The sequence below is a fragment of the Portunus trituberculatus genome, chromosome 31 (genome assembly GCF_017591435.1).
Source record: "Portunus trituberculatus isolate SZX2019 chromosome 31, ASM1759143v1, whole genome shotgun sequence".
Lineage (NCBI taxonomy): Eukaryota > Metazoa > Arthropoda > Malacostraca > Decapoda > Portunidae > Portunus > Portunus trituberculatus.
Window position 1 is genome coordinate 22,046,630 of NC_059285.1, and position 26,625 is coordinate 22,073,254.

Below are 26,625 nucleotides of genomic sequence, written 5' to 3' on the forward strand. Positions count from 1 at the left end.
TGAGTAAAATAGGTTTAAAATCATTGTATACAGGTAACGATTTACGTGATAGATGCGTTCCAAGAGGCATCGCGTATATCAAAATTTGCGTAAAACAAACTTGTAATTCTCATAAGACACAATAGATAATAGGGGGGATGCGGGATGTGGTCTCAAAAAATTTGTACAAAATATTTATTTGGCTAAATTAACATGTTTTTATTATTTACCATTCTAAATACTAGAAGTGTATTTAAAGTAAAAGGAAAAGCAAGAAATAATAAAAGAAAGCAAAATTTAATAAGAGAAAACAACAAAACAAAGATTACATAAACAACGCTCACTGCGTCACTGCCTTCACCACTCACACCACAGTCAGTCACTATCTTCCTCTGAGCTTTTCCACTTTATCAAAAATCCAATTATCAAAAATAACCCCACAGTATAAAAGTAAACATTAGTAAGAAAATAAACGCAGGAAAACAATGTCTTCACCCCTCACAAGCACTCGCCGTCGCTGTCCACCTCCTAGTCAAGGACATCATCATCCACCTGCACTTCCTCTGCTTCTTCTGCTTCCATGGGATCGTCCACATCCTCTTTTGGTACTACATCTTCCATTGGTGTTTTCTTGAAAAACTGCAGCATGGTGGTCTGGCACTTTTTCTTGGAAAATTCATTTTGCATCACTGTGTAGCAGCAGAGTGCATCCATGGCAGCGGAACTCCCACCTATCAGCCGGCTGCAGAACTCTCTAGCATGCAGTTTGAAATTGCGTCTGGCGCTCAGTTTGAAAATATGGTTGGGCCAAATCGCGTATAAGCAAACCGATCGCGCAAATTTAATTCATTATAATATTTTTCGGTCGGCTAATAACAAAAACGTGTAAATTCTTTTATTATTTTCCTGGTGATGGTGATGTCATGCTCTTGCTGCAGGTGACTTTTTGGAGCTCTATATGCTAAGTGTAGTGTTAGTTGTCGCTAGAGCTTCATGGTTGTCATGCTGATATAGGTCGTAGGTAGGACTTCAGTTTCCTTGGTTACATGTGAACCAATACACAACATGTGACTTCTGCATTTCTTCTTTCTTGGTGTCTGGGATGTTTTTCAGGAGAGGGTGGCTGGAAAATTAAAGCTACAGATATATTACAAAAATAAGAAAAGCCAGCCACCTCCTCCTGAAAAACAGCCCAGACACCAAGAAAAAAGAAATGCAGATGTCACATGTCGTGTATAGGTTCACATGTAACCAAAGAAACTGAAATCCTGCCTACAACCTATATCGGCATGACGACCATGGAGCTCTCGTGATGATTAATATTACACTTAGCATCCGGAGCTCCAAAAAGTCATCTTCAGCAAGAGCACGACATCAACATCACCACTAAAATAATAGAAGAGAACACCAAAGTTATCAAGAGATGCCTCAATAACACAAGACAAAATTTTAGAAGCTCTCCACATTAAAGAAAATAGTCCCATGCTAAACATACAAGCAGCAGATCTACCAGTGCTGCTGAGCATGAGATGACCAAGGCAGCCTAATGGAGTCAGAGGGAGATGACACATGCACAGCACCATTCAAACAGTGTCGCCACAGCTCAAGACTGGCCTCAACACCGACTGGAAGAAAGGTATAAAGCCAGCGAGACCACACAACCTGTCGTTCCTACTTCCACCACAGATAAAACAACAACAGCTACTGAGGAAGGGTCAAGAGACCCGAAATCTGCATCTAGCAACAATGGCTAGCTATGGCAAAGCCATCACCTCATTAAAAAAAGAAGAAAAGAAACTCTTAAGATATAAAGTAAATAACTTAAGGAAAATCATTAATGACGAACTGGCCATCACCTTCAATGAAATATGCCTGAGAAAGAATCTTCTGCCTATTTATACAATTAATATACATGTATACAATGGAGACTCAATACTCGTACGTCTAAATAACCAAACTTTTCAAAACTCAAATGCAAAAGTTCGATTTAATACTAAAAAAAATACCTGATAGTTGAACGTCCACCCCCTTGGTTGTAAACAAAGGCTCCTTGGCGTCCCCTCTCCCCCTCCGTTATTTGTGACTTGTGCTGCTGCTGTCACCAGAATACCATTCTCTTGCATTCTATCTGTAGTTTTTCATTTATAAACTTACATTGACACCATATCTGGTACTCAAACGCAGCAAATTTGGTCACACACAAAGCTCTGTGATCTCCCTTCTCGCAGCTGCCACTGTACCGTTTTGATGCCGTATTAATGGTAATACCGGTATTATCGTATTAGCAGTATACCGGTATTACTGTAATACCGGTATACCGGATGGTGGTGCACATCGCTAGTCTTACCGCACTCTTGAGATAAACAACAATCTTCTGCGTTCTGTCAGTAGTGTTTCATTTGGAAACTTTTGATGATACAAAAGAGGCTTATTAGTGAGAGTACAAGTGTTATTGAGCCACAGCACTCCATTAGTTGATTCACAGGAATCACACCAGGAGAAAAGTTACAAAAGACGTTTTCATGGATGGTGACTCTTCCTCCGATGACCTCCTTCCTCCTCCCCACCCTTCTCCCCTCCTCTTCTAAGTTATCCATCACCAGCCTTCACTTACGCTATGTACAAAACAAAATTGTAAAAAAATACATTGAAATTTTTATAAACTTGAGGTTTTGCTAAGATTGGAACGAATGACCTGATTTATAGGTATCAATTGTCGAACTCTTTAATACTCGAACAGCCATTTGGAACAAATTAAGTTCGAGTATTGAGTCTCCACTGTGTGTGTGTATATATATATATATATATATATATATATATATATATATATATATATATATATATATATATATATATATATATATATATATATATATATATATATATATATATATATATATATATATATATATATATATATATATATATATATATATATATATATATATATATATATATATATATATATACAGGCAACCCCGCTTAATGAACGGGTTACGCCCTATAAAACGCTTGTTGCTTAATTTTCATTGCTTAACCAATTATAACAAGTTTGACCCCTGACTTGAACTTCCTTTGAGAGTAAACAAAGTGAGAGTGCATCATAGTACAGTGAAAGGTTTAATGAAAGCAAAAATTATGAAGTTAAACATTTAGGCAGTTTAATTTAAGTCATTATAATGTACACTAATGTATGTATGAATGTAACTTTATAATGTTGATGATCTTAAATTTATGAAGGGAGGGAGAGTGAAACAGGAAAGACAGGCAACCTGTGGAATGTAAATAAGGGTGCATCATTGTACCACATACAAAACTTATGTACCACATTTCCACAAGGCTTTCCATTTTATCTTATCCATTGCAGAGTCACGAGTTCAGGAGGTTCTTTTATCTTGCAAGGAAGATATGGTCTCACCAGCCTTCTTAATAGAGTCTGCTGACTTGAAAATAGTAGAGACAGTAGATGGAGTCAAGCCATGGTGGCGAGCAATGCTATTAGTTTTCTCGCCTCTCTTGTGTCTGTGAATAATATCTAGCTTCACTTCGAGAGTAAGAGACTTCCTGGTCTTCGTAGCAACACTAGGCGACATTGCAGGGCATTTTAGTGGCATGTTGAGTGAGGGAAGACAAGCTGCTACTGACAGTTATTGTTTTTGTCATAACCTGGCATGCCACAGCCTGGTGGGACATAGCGTGATGCAGCAGGGAAGAACACACAAGGATGTAAATAATCACGTCTACGGGAGAATTGTAAAAGGGACCCTGCTGCGAATCGAGGCGAAATCAGGTCAGGATATCCTGTGTCAGGAAACCATTAACACGAGAGTGGGAGGCCAACCATTAACAAGAGAGTGGGAGGCCAGGTATCAGATTGTACACAGACCCAAGCAAACGCCCAAGACCAAAATACTTTGTTTACGATGTTGGAGAGTAGTATAGTCAACACGTGTTTCCCCACGTGTAGTTAAACAGGATTGGTGGATTTAAATGGCCAATGAACAAGCAGTATTTCATGTTTAGACCAATGGTGAACTTGCTATGAGAGTAGGGAAAAGTTGAGCCTATGAAACACCAGTAGGGCAATGTTGTGTATACTACGTTTAAGGTTGTTTCTACATTACCTTCGTATGTGTTCTCGTCCTTATATTGTCACACGTGGACCTCCACATGTCTGATCTCTGAATGGTAGATGGTAAAATGGGCGTGGAGAAAAGGTACGAAACCTTGAGTATTTAAAATAAGCAGAAACCAGCAAGAAGACTCTCTAGAATCTTGGCAGAAACGAGAAGAGAGAGCAGAAGGCAGTGGCCGAGAGGAGGAGAAGAAACATTTGAGTCATGGACAGACTCTTTCTTGTATTAGTGAGTAAAAGCTCTATAGTTGTTAATGCAGTCTAAGACAATGTTTATGTCATTTAAGTGAAAGGAGGAAACAAATATAGGATGTGTATTTATTAGGATGTTATATTAAGATTTTATGTATGTGTAGTGCAATTTCCACAGTTGATGCATTAAGATATATCATATTGAGGAGATAATTACATATGATATATTGTGGTGTATACATTATATGGGCATTTATAGAAGTTAAGCATTGAGTTGATATTGAGATGCATCAGCTGTGATATTGGCACCTAATGTTTGTGGATTTATTTGTATGTGATTAACATTGATTAAAGGATTTACGGAGATAAGGATTTACGGAGATGAGCTTAACATTTCTAAGGGCATTGATTGAATTTGTGTGACATTATAAGCAAGCTTGAGAAGTGGTGTAATTAATCTTAGATTACTTAAAATTAGAAAATACAATACCGTATAATATATTACCTGCAGTAAGAATAAGTCTTCACTTAGAATAGCACGATTGCAACTTGCAACGAACTCCGAAATTTTTAACTAGTGAGAGTGAGTGGTGTATGTTTTGTCCACGAGAGGCGCTGGTATATTCAAAAAGCCTGTCAGCTTGTGTGATACAGCAGGGCTTTCAAACTTGGAAAAAATGATCTGGATAGAATTTTGTTAAGCGAGTTTGGTGTTCGTTACACGAGCAGATCGTAGTAAAAGGAAACGTTCGTTGTAGCGAAATTTCGTTGTGTGAACCTTCATTAAGCGGAGGTTGCCTGTATATACAGTGGAGACTCAATATTCAAACATCTATATAGTCAAACTTTTCAATACACGAATGCAAGAGTTTGATTTAATACGCAAAAAAAATACCTGATAGTCAAACATCCACACACGTGATTGTAAATACAGGCTCCCTGGCCTCTCCCTCCCCTCCTCTGCCAGCTGTGCTGGTGTGGTTGTCAGAATAACATTCTTGTGCATTCTGTCTGTCGTTTTTCATTTATAAACTTACATTGACACCAAAGGCTTATTAGTGGCGAAAATATCTGGTAATCAAAGAGCCACACATTTGGTTGCATACAAAGCTCTGTCCTCTCCCTTCTCGCAGCTGCCACTGTCCCGTTCTGATTTTATATTACCAGTAATACCAGTAAAACTGTATATTGGATCCCTAGTCCAAACGTAGTCTTGAGAAAAACATCATTCTTCTGCGTTGTCAGTAGTTTTTCATTTAGAAACTTAGGATGGTGCCAAAGAGGCCTATTAGTGATGAAAATAAGGAATCTGGTGAGAGTGCAAGTCTTAGTGAGCCACAGCCTTCCACTAGTGGGTTCACAGGAATTACACCAGGAGAAAAGTTACTAAGACATTTTCATGAATGGTGACTGGTCCTTCAATGACTTCCCTCCTCATTCCCACCCTTCTCCCCTCCTCTTCTAAGTCATTCATCACCAGCCTTCACTTACAGTATGCACAACTCAAAATGAAAAAAAAAATACATTGAAATTCTTATAAATTTGAGGTTTTACTAAGATTAGATAGAATTAATTACCTGATTAAGAAGTATCAATAGTCAAACTTTTTTGATACTCGAACAGTCATTTGGAACAAATTGAGTTCGAGTATTGAGTCTCCAATATATGTATATATACAAGGGATCCTTGCAATTCAACGGGGTTAGGGCGGTTTTTTATCGGTCGAATCAGCGTTTATTCGAATCGTGAAGCAATTCTTCCCATAGGATACTTAAGAATTAGGGGGGATAGGGACCAACCTCCAGCCTAGATCCCCCAAATCATCACTATAACCTCTAAAAAACACTAACTTAGACTAAATCAGTACTATTAAACACTTCATTTATATCTAACTTTATTCTATCAAACACACTAGGGAAAACAAAAACACTTGCATGATGCAGTGGTTGGCGGTACTTGTCCCTGTTCGTCCAAATTGTTGATAATGTTGATCTAGGGACACCCATTTGCACTGCAACGACACTGAGCTATACCTGCCTCACACTTTCTTATAAGCTCAAGCTTATCTTTGAAAGGTAGGAAATTGTGCTTCTTAGGGCTAGGAAATGCTGGCTGGGGCGAGAGTGACGCAGATTAAGTGACGCGCAGGGTAGGGCTGCCACTCTAAATTTTCATTTCTCCCTACCAGTCACGCACATTTCCCCCTACTTTCACCTACCACTTATGTACAATTTCCCCTACTTTCAGCTACGCCAATCCTAAAATTCCTTTTTGTACATGCATATATTATTGTGTGAAAATAAATGTATTTATACTTTTTGCAGTTTTATTCTTTTACTACAAAAGAAGAAAAGAAAAACTTTCTGGTATCAAAAAATTTACTTTTCTTCAGAATATTGTCGTGTCAGACTGGACGATGTACGCAGGAATAAGCGATCGACTCTCATCCTAATGGAGCGTCTCGCCACATTGCACCATACTCCCACATGTTGCGTCAGATATATATACAGGCAACCCCCGCTTAATGAAGGTTCACACAACGAAATTTCGCTACAACGAAGGTTTCATTTTACTACCATCTGCTCATTTAACAAACACCAAACTCGCTTTAACGAAGTTTTATCCAGGTAATTTTTTCCAAGTTTCAAAGCCCCGCCATATCACGCAAGCCGACAGACTTTTGAATACACCAGCGCTTCTCATGGACAACACGTGCACCACTCACTCACCCTGTTCAAATCAATAACAGCGTCAGCAGCAGCTCGTCTTGCCTCGCTCAACTTAACACCAAAACGCCCTGCAATTTCACCTAGCATTGCTAAGAAGACCAGGTAGTCTCATACTCTCAAAGTGAAGCTGGATATTATTCACAGACACAAGAGGCGAGAAAACTAATAGCATTGCTCACCACCATCTTGACTCCATCTACTGTCTCTATTATTTTCAAGTCAGCAGACTACTCCCAGTGAGATCTAATAGCACTAGTTCAGGAGGTGCTGTGAACCTTCCATTAAAGCTAGTTGTGATTTCGTTGAATGTTTAACTTTGTGTCTCACAACTCAAGGGGGTAGTCACAGCCTACCCTCTAAAGACAGCTCTCCTTCTTCACACAAAACTACAAGCACTTACCACACATACACCCTCCACTCCAAATCAAAATTTAAAAGAAAAATGGGACCCAAAATAAACAATGCCTCGGAGTCCCCCTCTGGGGAGGGGACCAAAAAATGTCCCCAGGTCAAACACCTCTCCTGTTGAAGACCACAAATGCCTTGACACCTCCCTCAACTTTTTCTACATTAACTTCTACAACATTTGCGGTCTTAGATCTAATTTTCAATCTGTGGAACACCACCTCTCCTCTACTAAACCTCATCTTCTTTTCCTCACCGAAACACAGCTATCTGAGGCAACTGACAGTAGCCCCTTCTCTGTTCCCTTCTACTTTCTCTATTCTCATTTTCATTCCAAAGCTGGATGTTGCACAACGTCTATGTACACGACAACTTAACTTGCTCTCGTGCCCACACTCTCGAGTCTTCCAAATTTTCCACCATCTGGCTACAACTTAACCCCTTCGCGCCAGATGTTAAAAAAGCCCGCCTGTATGATATACGGGTGGTAGTGCCGGCCCAAGCGGGAAACTCGCAAGCTTGTCATACTTGTCGCCTTTGTGTATTATGCTGCTATTTTTAGTCACTATATCGCCTTCAAGAGGAAAGTGGACGCTTCTCTCTTCGGAGAGAGAGAGAGAGAGAGAGAGAGAGAGAGAGAGAGAGAGAGTGACATTTGCTAATATTTTAGACACAAGCGGACGCATGTAGCTTATCTTCGAGAGGAAGGGGAGGAGGGAAGGAGAGGAAACGAAGGAAGAGAGAGAGAGACAGAGATTAGAAAATTTGTTGTTTTGTATTTGTGTGTGTGTGTGTGTGTGTGTGTGTGTGTGTGTGTGTGTGTGTGTGTGTGTGTGTGTGTGTGTGTGTGTGTGTGTGTTACACAGAATGTTACAAGGCAGGACGATGTAACTTATCTTCGAGAGGGAGAGGGGAGGAAGGAAGGATATGGGAAGGAGGAAAGGAGATGGGATGGAGGGAGAGAGAGAGAGAGAGAGAGAGAGAGAGAGAGAGAGAGAGAGAGAGAGAGAGAGAGAGAGAGAGAGAGAGAGAGAGAGAGGAACAGTCTATGCCATTGGGTAATTTTAGACACAAGGCGGACGCATGTAGCTTATCTTTAGTGATTGGTGGAGACAAGAATAAGAATGGTGGGAGGAGCACTAGAATTTCAAGGACAGCATACGGCGTGTGTAGTTGGTATCCAACACACTATACGGGACAACTGAACTGAAGAAAGCTCAGAAAAGAAATATGACGTCTACGTAGGCGTCACCGTATTTGCTACTGGGGCTTCATGACGCCCACATAGGCGTCACCGTATTGAAGGGGTTAACAGTCACTCTCAAACTAAATTCATCTGTGCTGTTTATCTCTCCCCTAACTCTTCTGACTATAATAATTTCTTCGACTACTTAACTTCTAAAGTGGAGCACATTCTGTCCCTCTACCCTTTCACTGAGATTTCCAATCTTGGAGATTTCAATGTTCACCACCAGCTTTGGCTTTCCTCTCCCTTCACTGACCACCCTGGTGAACTAGCCTTCAACTTTGCTATCCTCCATGACCTAGAGCAACTGGTGCAACACCCTACTCGTATTCCTGACCGTCTTGGAGACACGCCCAACATTCTTGATCTCTTCCTCACCTCTAACCCTTCTGCTTATGCTGTCACCCTTTCATCTCCGTTGGGCTCCTCCGATCACAATCTCATTTCTGTATCTTGTCCTATTTTTCCAATCCCTCCGCAGGATCCCCAAAGCGAAGGTGCCTCTGGCGTTTTGCCTCTGCCAGTTGGGGGACCTGAGGAGGTATTATGCTGATTTTCCTGGAATGATTATTGCTTCCGTGTCAGAGACCCATCTCTTTGTGCTGAACGCATAACAGAGGTGTTAGTATCTGGCATGGAGGCGTACATTCCTCATTCTTTTCTCAACCTAAACCTTCTAAACCTTGGTTTAACTCAGCCTGTTCTCGTGCTATACATGATAGAGAGGTTGCCCACAAAAGGTACTTGAGCCTTCCATCTCCTGAATCTCATGCACTTTATATCTCTGCCCGGAATCATGCCAAGTCTGTTCTTCAACTTGCCAAACACTCTTTCATAAATAGGAAATGTCAAAATCTTTCAAACTCAAACTCTCCTCGTGACTTCTGGCATCTAGCCAAAACATCTCAAATAACTTCACTTCTTCATCTTTCCTCCTTTATTTCATCCTGATGGCACCACTGCCATCTCTTCTGTCTCTAAAGCTGAACTCTTTTCTCAAACCTTTGCTCACAACTCCACCTTGGACGATTCTGGGCTTGTCCTCCCTCTCCCTCTGACTATTTCATGTCTACAATCAAAATTCTTCGTAATGATGTTTTCCATGCCCTTGCTGGCCTAAACCCTCGGAAGGCTTATGGACCTGATGGGGTCCCTCCTATTGTTCTCAAAAACTGTGCTTCTGTGCTTGCACCTTGCCTGGCCAAACTCTTCCAACTTTGTCTATCGACTTGTACCTTTCCTTCCTGCTGGAAGTTCGCCTACATTCAGCCTGTTCCTAAAAGGGTGACCGTTCTAACCCCTCAAACTACCGTCCTATAGCTTTAATCTCTTGCTTGTCTAAAGTTTTTGAATCTATCCTGAATAGGAAGATTCTCAAACATCTGTCACTTCACAATCTTCTGTCTGATCGCCAGTATGGCTTCCGTCAAGGTCGCTCTACTGGTGATCTTCTGGCTTTCCTTACTGAGTCTTGGTCATCCTCTTTTAGAGATTTCGGTGAAACTTTTGCTGTTGCATTAGACATATCAAAAGCTTTTGATAGAGTCTGGCATAAAGCTTTGATTTCAAAACTGCCCTCCTACGGCTTCTATCCTTCTCTCTGCAACTTTATCTCAAGTTTCCTTTCCGACCGCTCTATTGCTGCTGTGGTAGACGGCTACTGTTCTTCTCCTAAACCTATTAATAGTGGTGTTCCTCAGGGTTCTGTCCTGTCACCCACTCTCTTTCTATTATTCATTAATGACCTTCTTAACCAAACTTCTTGCCCTATCCACTCCTACGCTGATGATACCACCCTACATCTTTCCACGTTCTTTCAGAGACGTCCAACCCTTCAGGAAATCAACAGATCACGCGGGACGCCACGGAACGCCTGACTTCCGATCTTTCTAAGATTTCCGATTGGGGCAGAGAAAATCTAGTAGTTTTCAATGCCTCAAAACTCAATTCCTCCATCTATCAACTCGACACAACCTTCCAGACAACTATCCCTCTTCTTCAATGACACTCAACTGTCTCCCTCTTCCACAATGAATATCCTCGGTCTGTCCTTTGCTCATAATCTTAACTGGAAACTTCACATCTCATCTCTTGCTAAAACAGCTTCTATGAAGTTAGGTGTTCTGAGGCGTCTCCGACAGTTTTTCTCGCCCTCCAACTGCTTACTCTGTATAAGGGCCTTATCCGTCCCTGTATGGAGTACTCTTCGCATGTTTGGGGGTTCCAGTCACACAGCTTTGCTTGATAGGGTGGAATCGAAAGCTCTTCGTCTCATCAACTCCCTCCTCTGACTAACTGTCTTCAGTCTCTTTCTCACCGCCGAAATGTTGCATCCCTTTCTATATTTTATCGCTATTTTCATGGTAACTGTTCTACTGATCTTGCTAACTGCATGCCTCCCTTCCTCCTGCGGCCACGCTGCACAAGGCTTTCTTCTTCCTCTCATCCCTATTCTGTCCAACTCTCTAATGCAAGAGTTAACCAGTACGCTCAATCATTCATCCCTTTCACTGGTAAACTCTGGAACTCCCTCCCTGCATCTGTATTTCCGAATTCCTACAACTTGTCTTCTTTTAAGAGGGAGGTATCGAGGCATTTGCTCCCCTAATTCTGGCTGACGGTTTTGACACTTTTTGAAGTCTTTGGAAAGCCAGCGCTCAAGTGGGCCTTTTTCTAACTTTCTTTATTTTGCCCTTGGCTGGCCCTCTTCCCTACGTAAAAAAAAAAAAAAAAAAAAAAAAGACTATTAAGAAGGCTGGTGAGACTGTATCTTCCTTGCAAGCTAAAAGAACCACCTGAACTTGTAACTCTACAATGGATAAAATAGAAAACCTTGTGGAAATGTGGTATATAAGTTTTGTATGTGATACAATGATGCGTCCTTTGTTTACATTCCACAGGTTGCCGGTTAGTGTCTTTCCCGTTTCACTCTCCCTCCCTTCATAAATTTAAGATCATCAACATTATAAAGTTATGTACATGCATACATTAGTGTACATTATAACGACTTAAATTAAACTGCCTAAATGTTTTACTCCATCATTTTTACTCTCGCTTTGTTTACCCTCAATGGAAGTTCAAGTCAGGGGTTAAACTTGTTATAACTGGTTCGCGAAGTTTTTCTATATATAAGTTAATATATATATATATATATATATATATATATATATATATATATATATATATATATATATATATATATATATATATATATATATATATATATATATATATATATATATATATATATATATATATATATATATATATATATATATATATATATATATATATATATATATATATATATATATATATATATATATATATATATATATATATATATATATATATATATATATATATATATATATATATATATATATATATATATATATATATATATATATATATATATATATATATATATATATATATATATATATATATATATATATATATATATATATATATATATATATATATATATATATATATATATATATATATATATATATATATATATATATATATATATATATATATATATATATATATATATATATATATATATATATTTCATAAACTTTAAAGGGTGTCCAGACAAATATTTATAGTTTAAAAAAATATATATTCCCTACATATTGTCAATAAACTATCTAGTTTCCCTTACAAATTGCTATTTTCCCTGTAGGCATCCCCTACCCTCTACATTAGGCTAAAATCACCTACTGTAGGGGATTTCCCCTATGAGTGGCAGCCTTGGCACTAGGTAGAGTCGGTTTCCACTTCTGTTTGGCAGGCTGGCGGCGAATTTGGGGTGGCGGTGGATTTCACCAGGTGGGTGGCATGCAAGATATGAATTGGTGAGTCAGTCAGTCAAACCTTGAGGATTGGGTATTAATTAACTGAGTTCGAATTGGCGATAATTCGAACTGCGAATGGTCAAATCACGAGGATCCCCTGTATGTGTATATATATATATATATATATATATATATATATATATATATATATATATATATATATATATATATATATATATGTACTGAGTGGCAGTACTGGGTTGGGATTATTACCCAATATTAGGGTATGTATTTAGTCACCAAATCCTCATCTTCTCTTCATCTATGTAGCTAGGAGTTCTTATATGGATAGTCCCTCGAGGGAAAACAAGAGGGATGACATAGGCAGCGCGCAATAGCTGTGGCCGCACTTCATAAGGTGGGGGCATGGTGGTGTCCTCACACAGAACACCACCACTCTTGTCTGAGGTAGGTTCCCCGACCAATATCACGGTAGTGCTGCAGTACTCCATGAGGTATTGCAAGAACAACACATAAGGAAATACTTCTTGTGGTTTCAGCAACACCCCTATGGGACCCTCTGCCCCCTTCCACCCAGCAGGCAGACCCAGGCAGAGAGAGAGAGAGAGAGAGAGAGAGAGAGAGAGAGAGAGAGAGAGAGAGAGAGAGAGAGAGAGAGGGGGGAGGACGCCAACGAGAGGACGCGACACAATACTTCCCTCCCGGGATGCCACCGGGCACCTCACCTCAATTCGTCCCAAAGCTGAGTCACCTAAGGTTCCTCCCATAGTTCTCCCTCTATAGGTAGGGTAGATAGGCGTTTACATGACTGTTGTGTCGCCAGAGGATTAAAGTGTCTATTTTTGTTAAGTTTGGCTGTTTCTCCTCCCCCCTTGGATCCGTTACATCTTTCTTTTTTTTAACCACTCGGTCTAAGCTTCACTTAGGCCCAGTACACTAGGCCTGAGCGTCACATAGCCCCAGTACATATATATATATATATATATATATATATATATATATATATATATATATATATATATATATATATATATATATATATATATATATATATATATATATATATATATATATATATATATATATATATATATATATATATATATATATATATATATATATATATATATATATATATATATATATATATATATATATATATATATATATATATATATATATATATATATATATATATATATATATATATATATATATATATATATATATATTCTAAAATAAAGGCTGGTTTCAACAAAAATCATCATAGAGTAATAACATGTCTCCATAAAAAAGAGGAAAAAACCAACAATTATCTATTTTACCATTCCAAAAAACATTTGGGCAGTTAAGGGTTAAAAACAAATTGCTGTAAAAATTAAAGTAATATTATCTGTGAGGCTATGATGCATGTTTAAAATATCAGCTGATTGAAACTCTAACTCGATTCTATCTGACGATGAGAAGTAACTTCAAGTTCATGATCATAACAAAACACATCAACACCTTCATTGTTATGGTAACATGAGGAAAAAGATTGAGTTACATAATCTCCTACAAACTACAAGTGGCAGATTATGCCAAGGAGCATGTTCATAGAGCAGCAGCAAAGACTTTTAGACCACTACCTAAGGAAAAAATTGTGTGTCATGGGGACAGCAAGGAGACCAACTGAAGAGCACAAGGTACACAAAACCTTCGTTGCATAGCCCTACATTGGCCAGAACTTGAGGATGACAAAAATGTGGGTAGTAAATGAGAAATCCATAGAGAAATGTTTTTACCAAAATAATAATTCATATGGCCAGGAAAGTAGCAGTATATCCTTAAATACAAAATAAATTTTTTCCTAAAAATGATCTGCTGAAATGGCAGTGTGTCTTATATGCCCATGTATCTTATATGCCATTAAATAAAGTACAGTGGAGACTCAATACTCAAACTTAATTCATTCCAAATACCTGCTTGAGTATTAAAAAAAGTTCAAATACTGAAACCTATATATAAATCAGGTCATTCGTTCCAACCTTAGCAAAACCTTAATTTAACAAAAATTTCTATGTAAATATTTTGATAAACTTTTACTTGAACTTACTGTAAGTGAAGGCTGGTGATAGATATTGTAGAAGAGGAGGGGAGATGGGTGGGGAGGAGAACGGAAGTTATTCATCAGAGGACGAGTCACTGTCCATATAAAACGTCTGGTACCTAAATCATCTCTTGGTATGATTCCTGTGAAGCCACTAGTGGAAGGCTGTGACTCACTAACACTTGCACTCTCATTAAATTCCTTATTTTTATCATTAATAAGCCTCTTTGAAGCAATCCTAAGTTTCTAAATAAAAAACTACAAAAAACAATGCAGGAGAATGTTGTTGTTCTCACGACGGCGGCGAGACTAGGGATGTGTGCTGGTATCCGGTATAGAGGAATACCTACGGTATTTTAGCTTCAGTATTACAGGTATTACTGGTATCCAAACAGGACAACTACATGTGCGGCCATTAGAGTACCAGATTTTTTTTTTTTTTTTTTTATTGAATTTTTGCATTCAATTATTGAAAAGTTTGACTTTTTAAGATGTTCGAATATTGAGTCTTCACTCTACCTTCATTTGGCATAAACTTTTGCTTACCATTGAACTCATTTATTACACTCTTACTGCTGCCCTTTATTGCTGAACTTATTTGCTACATTTTTTTTTACTTTGCTTTCAATGAACTTAATTTTCTTCATTGCTTTTTTGTCTGCAGGGCATTTCTGAATATAGGAGTACAAGGATATTTGTTTCATCCTTCTTCTCACAATGTTTCAGATATAAGTTAGGCCTATGTCATCACATACTGCCATTTACTCAGGACCTAAGGTTAGGCAAAAGAAATTTAGTCATTTAACTGCACAAAAAGCACAAAACACTTGTATAACACAAGAAAGGTTTCCACAACAACAAAAAAAAAGTGAACTCATAGCACTGGAGTCGGGCATTGCTGCGCCAAATAGCAAATAGCCAAATATCTAGCTCATAACTTGAGTTTTGGCTCATGTCAAAAACAAAAGCTTGACTGAATGACAGCTCATATCCTAGATTACTCGCAGGTCGAGCTGCTCATAACTCATGGTCTTACAGTACAGTGGTACCTCGAGGTACAAAAGCTGTATACGAAAACTTCATTTTACAAAATGTTATGCAAAGATTTTTTCGCTTCATATTACAAAAAATTACTCAGCATACGAAAGATACGCCTCGTAAAGTTAAGTGTTAATTGATGAAACTTAGAAACTAAAAAAAAAAATAATAATTTTAAGTGTTTCGCAAAGTTAAGTGTTAATGTTTCCTGCAATTTTCTATATTTTCTGCCGTTTGCCCTCCTCCTCTGCCACCACTTTCGCTTTCGGACATCACCTCACTCAAAAGGTAAGGTTCCAGATTTTTGTATAATTTTTGTATTGTTATTTTTCATTTATCATTGCATTATGTTCTATTATCTACTTCATTTACAGGTATTACCAGTTAGGTTAGGTATACTGAATGATTTATATGTATTTGGCTCCTATTTCATTCTGGTTTTATCCTTATTATAAAATTTAATGTGGTGTTTTCATAGGGCTTGGAATGAATTAGGCGATTTACATGTAAAACGCGACTCATTATACAAAAAAATCATGATACAAAAGCCACTCCGGAACTAATTAATTTTGTATCTCGAGGTACCACTGTATTTCAAAATTTTCAAAAAATGTAAAAAGAAAACAAAACAAAGTTTAGAAAAAAAAATTTTCAAAGACAATATAAAAATCTAAAATCTTATAAACAAAAAATTTATATATGGTATTTTCTTAGTGAATGACTGAAAAATAAAGTCTGTAAAGTAAAATAAAGGAAAAATATATTTTATCCTCATTAACACTCCATCCAAATTCCCCGAAATGCACAAAACTTCATATATAGGCACAAACAAACAACATACTAAAATTTCAAAGCCAACGGACATCTCATATGCCCGCTAGATACCCCCTTTTTGATGCCCCTATCAAAGGCCACTTGCACCAAAACAGAGATGATGCATTCAAAGTTTGGCAAACTTCCAACAACCATAACTCTCTTATTATACATGCTACTATAATGAAATTGGTTTCTAAAAGATAGGTAGGCAATCAAAATCATGATCATCTAAAAAATGTTCAAAATCACAATATTCACCAACTAATTTTTGCACATTTTCTGCAAAATGTGTTATGGTTTTGGAACTTCCAAAGTCTGAATGCATCTTCTTTCTGAATCCTGGATACAATAATAATTCTTGAATACTGGAAGATGAAAACACAAAATAACAATATCAGCAATAACAAAGTGGAAAATGATGAAGAAACTGGGCAATTTAAGCCAACACAGACCAGAGCGAGTGAACGAGTGTACAGAGTGAACGTAGCCTGGTGGCATGAGAATACATGGGAGTGATCGGAGGTGTGAGAACCTCCACACTCCAAACGACAGAGCGGGAACCACACAAAGGCCAGCCATAGCAGCCGCCAACGCATCCCACCACACACGTAGCTACCAGGCCTGGCCCCAGTGACCACACACCCACATGCTCCCAGGAAGAGTAAAAAAAATGGATAGACCGGTAAGAAATAAATTACCAAATTCAAAATATGTTGATGAGGCCCAGGAGCAAAGCCGAAAGTGGCCAGTCAAAGCATGAGTCCATCTTCAACAGGGCAACATTGCAAGGTAGATTGGTAATGTTGGAGAAGAGATTTGAGGAGTTGGTGAAGGAATTAAAAGTTCAGAGGAGTGAGGAGGAGCAGGATAGAGAATTCGCAAGGCTTTGAAGGAAAGAGTTAAGAGACTGGAGGAAAATGAAAACGATTGGTGGATGAGAATGCACACTTGAGAGTGGAGGTTGAAAAATACAAGAGACGGTTGGAGGAGAAAATGGAGAGAGTAGTAAAGGAGAAAGATGACTTTAAGGAAATGATTAGTGAGCAGAATGAAAGGTTTGAAAGGGAATGGGAACTGAAGAAAACACAATGGACTGAGTCGAGGGAAGCAGAGATGGTTGGATTACAAGAAATAATTAAAGATCAGTTGAAGGAAGACAAAAAGAAAGGTCCAAGGAACTGGTTAATGTAATGAAGAATAAGGAAACATTGATAAGGAAATAGCAGAAAAGAAGAAGAGTGTGTTAATATTTGGGATGAAAGAACAAAATATAACATATAAGCCTAAGAGAATTAAGGAAGAATTAAAACGGTAAGAGATCTGTTCAAAAATCTAAATGATGATGAAAAAAGACCTACAAGAAGAAGTGGAAGAGATCCATAGACTGGGTCCGTATAAGGAGGGAGTGAGCAGACCGATTAAAGTAGTACTGAAGTCACAACAATCTGGAGGATATCCTATATAGAACATCAAAGTTAAGAGAGATAGAAGGTTGTAAAGAGGTGTTTGTGAGAAAGAATAGAAATGAGGAAGAGAGGAGAAGATATAAGGAATTGGTGGAAGAGGCGAGAAGGAAAAATGATGAGCGGTCTGAGGAGGAAAGAGAAAAGTTTTTGGAGAGTTATAGGAGAGAGTCAGAAAGTGGTATGTGGAAAGAAGGAATACGGAGGAACCCCTAGAGGGAGCAGTGGGTGGACCGTAATGTATACTAATATAGATGGGATACTGTCAAGTAGATTGGAATTGCAAGACTATATGATGGTGGAGAAGCCTGATATAGTGTGTTTGACTGAGACAAAATTGCATGAAAAACAAAGATAAATTTGGATAATAAATATAATATATGGAGAAAGGATAGAGAGTAAAGGTGGAGGAGGAGTTATGATTATGACGAAGAAATAAATAAATGTGGATAAGGTTTGGTATGGGAAGAACAACGCAGAAGTGATAAGCATAAGGATAAAAAGTGATGGAAAAGAATTAATAATCATGGTGACCTATGTACCTCCTAAAACAAATTCTTGGACATTAAGGAATACGACAATATGATCAAGGATACTTTACAGAGTTTGGAAAGTGTATTATCTGGAAAAAGAAAGGTGATACTAGTAGGAGATTTTAATTGTAAGGAGGTGGATTGGGAAAATCTAGTAAGTGGTGTTGGAGAGGAAGCATGGGAGAGAGATTTCTTAATCTAATGATGGAAAATATGATGGAACAGAGGGTGAAGGAAAATACTAGATATAGAGGAGATGATGAACCGGCTAGACTGGATTTGGTGTTAACAAGAGAAGTGTACCTATGTGGAGATATACAATACAAGTGTCCTTTGGGAAAGAGTGATCATGTGGTTATGGAAATGCAGATAGCAACAACACAGCGAAGGAAGGACGAGACATACAGGAGTGGTAGATTGAATTATAGAAAGATGGACACAGAAAGTTTGAAAAATTATTTCAGAAAATTAGATTGGGAGGAGATGTTACAAATCAGAGAAGTGCAAAAGAAATATGAGATTTTTATGAAATATTATAAAGAAGGAGTTATGAAATTTGTACCAAAGTATAAACCGAGAGAGGAAGGAAGAAAGGATTGGTTTAATGCAACTTGTGTTAAGGCTAAGGAAAAGAGAGATGTGGCTTGGAAAAGATGGAAAAGAGCAGGAATATACTAAATAAGGAGAATTATAGAGTGGCGAGAAATGAGTATGTGAGGGTAAGGAGGAGGAAGAAAGAAAATTTGAAAAGATATTGTAGACAAGAGTAAGGAACATCCAAAATTGTTTTACAGGTTCATAAATGGTAAACTTAAAAGAGAGAGTCCATTGAAAGATTAAAAGGAGAGCAAGGGATAGTAGATGACCCTAAGAATATAGCGGAATTGCTAAATAATAGGTTTCAGCAAGTATTTACTGAAGAAACAATGTTTGTAAAGCCTCAGAATGTACAAGGAAATGTGCACATGGATGACATTAAGATACCTAAAAGGAGTTATATAAAATGTTGGAGGAACTTAAAGATGATAAAGCGATGGGACCAGATGAAGTTTCAGGAAAATTATTGAAGGAGTGTAGAGAAGAATTGATTGATCCATTATATGATATTATAAGGTGTTCATTAGAAACAGGGAAGTACCAGTAGAGTGGAAGAGAGCTGAAGTGGTGCCCATTTATAAGGGAGGCAGTAAGGAAGAGCCTCTTAACTATAGACCTGTGTCTCTAACAAGTGTGGTCGGTAAGATTTGTGAGAGGGTGATAAAGAAATATTGGATACGGTTCCTGGAGGATCATAAGTTATTATCGGATCATCAATTTGGCTTCAGGAAAGGGAGGTCATGTGTAACAAATCTACTGAGCTTTTATTCAAGAGTGGTTGACAAAATACAAGAGAGAGAGGATGGATGGACTGTGTATATTTGGATTTAAAGAAAGCTTTTGACAAGGTACCTCACATGAGACTGTTATGGAAATTAGAGATTTATGGAGGACTGAAAGGAAAAGTGTTAAAGTGGATGGAAAACTACTTGAGATGGAGGGAGATGAGAACGGTAATAAGGGATGCAAAGTCGGACTGGTTGGTGGTGGAGAGTGGAGTCCCACAAGGCTCAGTGCTGGCACCAATACTTTTCCTTGTATATATTAATGACATGCCAGAGGGAGTAAACAGTTATATTAATTTGTTTGCGGATGATGCGAAGTTGTGTAGGTGTGTGAAGAGTGAAGAAGATTGTGAAATTTTACAGGCAGACCTGGATAAGATTTGGGAGTGGAGCAAGAGGTGGCAAATGGAATTTAATCTGAGCAAAAGTCATGTGATGGAGATGGGAAGAGTGGAAGACGGCCAAGAGGGTCATATAAGATGGGTGAAGAAGTAGTGTTGAAAAAGGTGGAAAAGGAAAAGGATTTGGGAGTGATAATACAAGACCATGGGCAGTTTGAGGCTCATATTGATAAGATGTTTGGAGAAACGTATAATTTGATAAAAATATTGGATTAGCCTTCCATTATATGGATAAAGATATGATGAAGAAATTAATTAGTATGGTAATTAGACCAAGATTGGAATATGCTGGAGTGGTTTGGTCCCCTTATAAAAAGAAGCATATAAGGAAGTTGGAGAGATTGCAGAGAATGGCAACAAAAATGGTTCCGGAATTGGCAGAAATGACCTATGAGGAGAGATTAAAAGAAATGAATTTGCTTACCTTGGAACAAAGAAGAGAAAGAGGAGATTTAATACAGGTTTATAAACTGTTGAACGGACTGGATGAAGTGGATAATGAGCAAATGATGTTGAGAGAGGAAAACTTAAATAGAACTACAAGATCGCATAGTAAAAAGATAGCCAAAGGAATATGCTTGAAGGATGTGAAGAAATATAGTTTCCCACAAAGATGTGCGGAGGTGTGGAATGGTTTGAGTGAGGAGGTGGTGTTAGCGAGGAGTGTGCATAGTTTTAAAGGAAAGTTGGATGTGTGTAGATATGGAGACGGGGCCACACGAGTATGATACTCAGGCCCTGTAAAATTACAACTAGGTGAATACAACTAGGTGAATACACACACACATACAAGACTACAGAATATGAGGAAACCAAAACAATTTACATAAGAAGAAATATGACACAGGAGGAAAGAATGAAAATGAAAGAGCTTGTAACTGAAGTGAGAGAGAAGAATGAGGAAAGAACAGAGGAGGAAAAGACCAAGTTTTTTTGGAGGAAGAGAAATGGGAGGCTGAAGAAGTGGTGGATAAAACAGACGGAATAGACATTACACTGACTGGAACATGGAAGAAAGAGATTAGGAATGGAATTCAAGTGACATACACGAATATAGATGGATTTCTGTCCAAGAGGCTAGAGTGTATGGATTACCAAAGAAAAAATGAACCGGACATAATGTGTGTGGTGGAAACAAAGTTAAGGCCTGAAATAAAGCTAGATTGGTTTGATGTAAAACACTACAAAGTATGGAGAAATTATAGAAAGAATAAAGGAGGTGGTGGTATAATGGTTTTTACTAAGAAGGATCTGATAGTGAAGGAGGTGAACTTTAGTAAGGGAAATGAGGAAGTGATAAGTATGCTTATAACAGATGGTAAGAGGGACATTAATATTATAACAGTATACATACCACCCAGAACCAGTGCTTGGAACTATGAACAGTATCAAATGGTGATGAGAAATATTCTAGACAGAATGAAGCAGGAACTCATCAGAAAGGATAGAGTGATGATAGTCGGGGCCTTTAATTGTAAGGAAATAGTATGGGAAGACTATAAAGTGGTGAATGGTGGTGAGTGGGCAGAGGAATTGTTAAACGTAGTAACAAATAACTTAAGAGGAAATTGAACATGAATGTCCCTTGGGGAAAAGTAACCATGATGTCCTAAGTTTTGAGCTGGATATGGAATTAAGCACGAAAAAGAGTGTGGAGCACAGGGAGGAAAAATCAAATTATGTTAGGGCAAATTATAACCATATAAGAGAGTTCTTTAATGAAATTGACTGGTCTGTGATATACCAGGAATGGGATATGCAATTGAAATACGATAAATTTATGGATTTATATAACTCTGCTGTGAAGAAGTTTGTGCCATATCATAGAAAGAGGACTTTAAATAATAAACAGTGGTTTATTAGAAATTGTGAAGAAGCAAAAAAGAACAAAGAAACGGCATGGAAGAAACTTAAGAAAAACAGTGAAGTATTATCAAGAGAAGTCTACAAAAAAGCAAGGAATAGATATGAAGTAAGGAGAAAATCACAAAAGGAATATGAACCGAGAGTGGTGAAAAACTGTGATAGTGACCCTAGAATGTTTTACAAATTCATAAATGGAAAACTAAATAAAAGGGAGGCAATAGAAAAAGTAAAAGATGGGGAAGAAGTATATGAGGATGCTAGAGATATAGCTGAAATATTGAACAACAACTTTTGCAAAGTGTTTACAAAGGAGGAGCATTTTAGAGGAGGAAGGCCTATGGAAATAAAGCAAATGCAGGACATCATGGTTACTAAAGAAGATATAAGGAAAATTATAAGTAACTTGGATATTAATAAATCAATGGGGCCTGATGGCATATCTGGGAGGTTGCTGAAAGAATGTAAGGATCAATTGTTAAACCCGATATTTGATATTGTGGAAACCTCCATACAAACAGGAATAGTCCCGAAAGAGTGGAAAAGAGCTGACATTGTGCCTATATATAAGAATGGAAGTAAAATGGAACCGTTAAATTACAGACCAGTATCATTAATTAGTATATTGTGCAAGGTATGTCAAGAAGTAATTAAAGCTAAGTGGAGTGAATATCTAAAAAGTGAAAACATTCTGAGTGAAGGGCAGTTTGGTTTCAGAAAAGGAAGATCGTGCGTATCCAATTTATTATGTTTTTATTCAAGAGTGACTGACATACGACAACATAGAGAGGGATGGGTGGATGCTATTTACCTGGACTTGAGAAAGGCCTTTGATAAAGTGCCACACAATAGACTAATGTGGAAACTAAAGAAGATTGGAGAAGTAAGTGATAAACTAGCAAAATGGATGGAATATTACTTAGTGGGAAGAGAAATGCAAACAGTGGTGAAATGAAAGAAGTCCGAGTGGAAAAAGGTAACCAGTGGAGTTCCAAAAGGGTCAGTGCTTGGTCCCATATGTTTTTGATTTATGTTAATGATATGCCTGTAGGAATTGACAGTTATATGAATATGTTCGCGGACGATACTAAAATTATGAGGAGAGTAAAGAATGTGGAAGATTGTAACAAGTTACAGGAAGATCTTGATAAAATATATGAGTGGAGTAAAGAGTGGCAGATGGAATTTAATATAAACAAGAGCCATGTTATGGAAATGGAAAGAAGTAGATACAGACCAAACAGGGATTACAGGCTGGATGGTGAGAAAATTGAAGAGACCAATGTGGAGAAAGACCTAGGAGTAACCGTGCAAAACACTTTGTCACCGGAGAAACACATTAACAAGATATTTGGGAAAACATATAACATGTTTCAAAATATTGGTCTTGCATTCCACTACCTAGATGAAGGAATGATGAAGAAGATACTATGCACTTTTATAAGACCCCAGTTAGAATATGCAGCTTGCGTCTGGTCACCGCATATAAAGAAAAATGTGAAGAAGGTGGAAAGGGTACAGAGGCTGGCAACAAGGATGGTACCAGGACTCAGGGAGTTAGACTATGAGGAAAGGCTGAGGGAACTGGGGCTGACCACATTAGAAGAGAGAAGAACAAGGGGAGACATGATAACTATCTATAAATTGGTGAACAAGATTGACATATTAGACAGAGAGTTAATAAAGGTGACCACAAGTAATCATCTCCGAGGACATGGAAAAAAAACTAATAAAAGACATCTGTCTAAATCCCGCATCGTAGTATTGATAAGTGGAATAAACTGAGCAGTGATGTCGTTGATGCGGTGTGTGTCAATCAGATGAAAGAGAGATATGACAGGAGTGGCCAAGGAGGCAGGACACAGAGAGCTTAGCTCGGGCCCTATAATACACAAATAGATAAACACACACACACACACACACACACACACACACACACACACACACACACACACACACACACACACACACACACACACACACACACACACAAACAAACACACACACACACACACACACATATATTAATGACATGCCAGAGGGAGTAAGCAGTTATATTAATTTGTTTGCGGATGATGCAAGTTGTGTAGGTGTGTGAAGAGGAAAAGATTGTGAAATTTTACAGGCAGATCTGGATAAGATTTGGGAGTGGAGCAAGAGGTGGGAAATGGAATTTAATCTGAGCAAAAGTCATGTGATGGAGATGGGGAAGAGTGGAAGATGGCCAAGAGGGTCATATAAGATGGGTGAAGAAGTAGTGTTGAAAAAGGTGGAAAAGGAAAAGGATTTGGGAGTGATAATACAAGACCATGGGCAGTTTGAGGCTCATATTGATAAGATGTTTGGAGAAACGTATAATTTGATAAAAAATATTGGATTAGCCTTCCATTATATGGATAAAGATATGATGAAGAAATTAATTAGTACGGTAATTAGACCAAGATTGGAATATACTGGAGTGGTTTGGTCCCCTTATAAAAACAAGCATATAAGGAAGATGGAGAGATTGCAGAGAATGGCAACAAAAATGGTTCCGGAATTGGCAGAAATGACCTATAAGGAGAGATTATAAGAAATGAATTTGCTTACCTTGGAACAAAGAAGAGAAAGAGGAGATTTAATACAGGTTTATAAACTGTTGAACGGACTGGATGAAGTGGATAATGAGCAAATGATGTTGAGAGAGGAAAACTTAAATAGAACTACGAGATCGCATAGTAAAAAGATAGCCAAGGGAATATGCTTGAAGGATGTGATGTGAAGAAATATAGTTTCCCACAAAGAAGTGTGGAGGTGTGGAATGGTTTGAGTGAGGAGGTGGTGTCAGTGAGGAGTGTGCATAGTTTTAAAGGAAAGTTGGATTGTGTGTAGATATGGAGACGGGGCCACACGAGTATGATACCCAGGCCCTGTAAAATTACAACTAGGTGAATACAACTAGGTGAATACACACACACACACACACACACACACACACAATAGATTGATGTGGAAACTAAAAATTATTGGAGGAGTAAATGATAAACTAGCAAAATGGATGGAAAATTACTTCATGGGAAGAGAAATGAGAACAGTGGTGAGAGGAAGGAAGTCCGAGTGGAAGAAGGTAACCAGTGGAGTTCCACAAGGGTCAGTGCTGGGTCCCATCATGTTTTTGATTTATGTTAATGATATGCCAGTAGGAATTGACAGTTATATGAACATGTTTGCGGATGATACTAAAATTATGAGGAGAGTAAAAAATGTGGAAGATTGTAACAAGTTACAGGAAGATCTTGATAAAATATATGAGTGGAGTTAGGAGTGGCAGATGGAATTTAATATAGACAAGACCCATGTTATGAAAATGGGAAGAAGTAGATATAGACCAAACAGGGATTACAGGCTGGGTGATGAGAAAATTAAAGAGACCAATGAGGAGAAAGACTTAGGAGTAACTGCAAAACACCTTGTCACCAGAGAAACACATTAACAAGATTTTTTGGAAAACATACAACATGCTTCAAAATATTGGACTTGCATTCCACTACCTAGATGAAGGAAAGATGAAGAAGATATTATGTACCTTAATAAGACCTCAGTTAGAATATGCAGCATGTGTCTGGTCACCGCATATGTGAAGAAGGTGGAAAGGGTACAGAGGCTGGCAACAAGGATGGTACCAGGACTCAGGGAGTTAGACTATGAGGAAAGACTGAGGAAGCTGGGGTTAACCACATTAGAAGAGAGAAGAACAAGAGGAGACATGATAACTATGTATAAATTGGTGAACAAGATTGACATACTGGATAGAGAGTTGATAAAGGTGACCACAAGTAATCATCTCCGAGGACATGGAAAAAAGCTAATAAAGGACATCTGTCTAAATGACGTGAGAAAATACAGTTTCCCGCATCGTAGCATTGATAAGTGGAATAAACTGAGCAGTGATGTCGTTGACGCGGTGTGTTTGTCAACCAGATGAAAGAGAGATATGACAGGAATGGACAAGGAGACAGGACACAGAGAGCTTAGCTTGGGCCCTGTAATACACAAATAGGTAAAATACAAATAGGTAAAAATACACACACCAAGGTAGGACAAGCACCCCAGCTAATGCAGGATACCTCATTCAAATTCATGCCATTCATTGCTTTAAACACTGAATTTCCAGTTCCCTCCATACCCTATATTAAAGCTAACCATTTCTTACATTTTCCCAGGTTTCTGTTTCTTTGTCTTACAGCACTGACTCACCAGAGGACACAGGCTGCCACCAAAATCCTTGATAACGTGAGAACTCCTCCTGCATCACATAAGAGGGCATGCCAGCACTCTTAGGATCATACTCCAAACGCCCACTTCCACTGTGTACATGTGTCACTCTCTTCTCCTCTCCTGTAGAATGAAAAATAATCAAGAATTAAATAATATTCCTTAAGTGAGTGAGGGATTCATGACAAAAATGGGATTCATAAGCTAGACACTATACACAGTTTCAAGTAACATCACACAAAAATAAATAAAATGAGATCCTGTGAATAAGAA

At 38.0% G+C, this 26,625-nt stretch overlaps 1 protein-coding gene across 12 annotated transcripts in view; it reads right to left on the reverse strand.

Annotated features, from left to right (window-relative positions):
* Nucleotides 1-26,625, reverse strand: part of LOC123511327 (dipeptidyl peptidase 8-like) — a 610,443-nt gene that overhangs the window by 440,889 nt on the left and 142,929 nt on the right. For all 12 annotated transcript variants that reach the window (XR_006676755.1, XR_006676754.1, XR_006676756.1 and 9 more), the window contains one exon: nucleotides 26,335-26,475. Coding sequence is in view for 8 of the 12 variants with exons in the window: in XM_045267115.1 (XP_045123050.1) it covers nucleotides 26,335-26,475 (141 nt within the window). In the remaining 4 variants the exon portion in view is untranslated. The remainder of the gene's footprint in view (nucleotides 1-26,334; nucleotides 26,476-26,625) is intronic.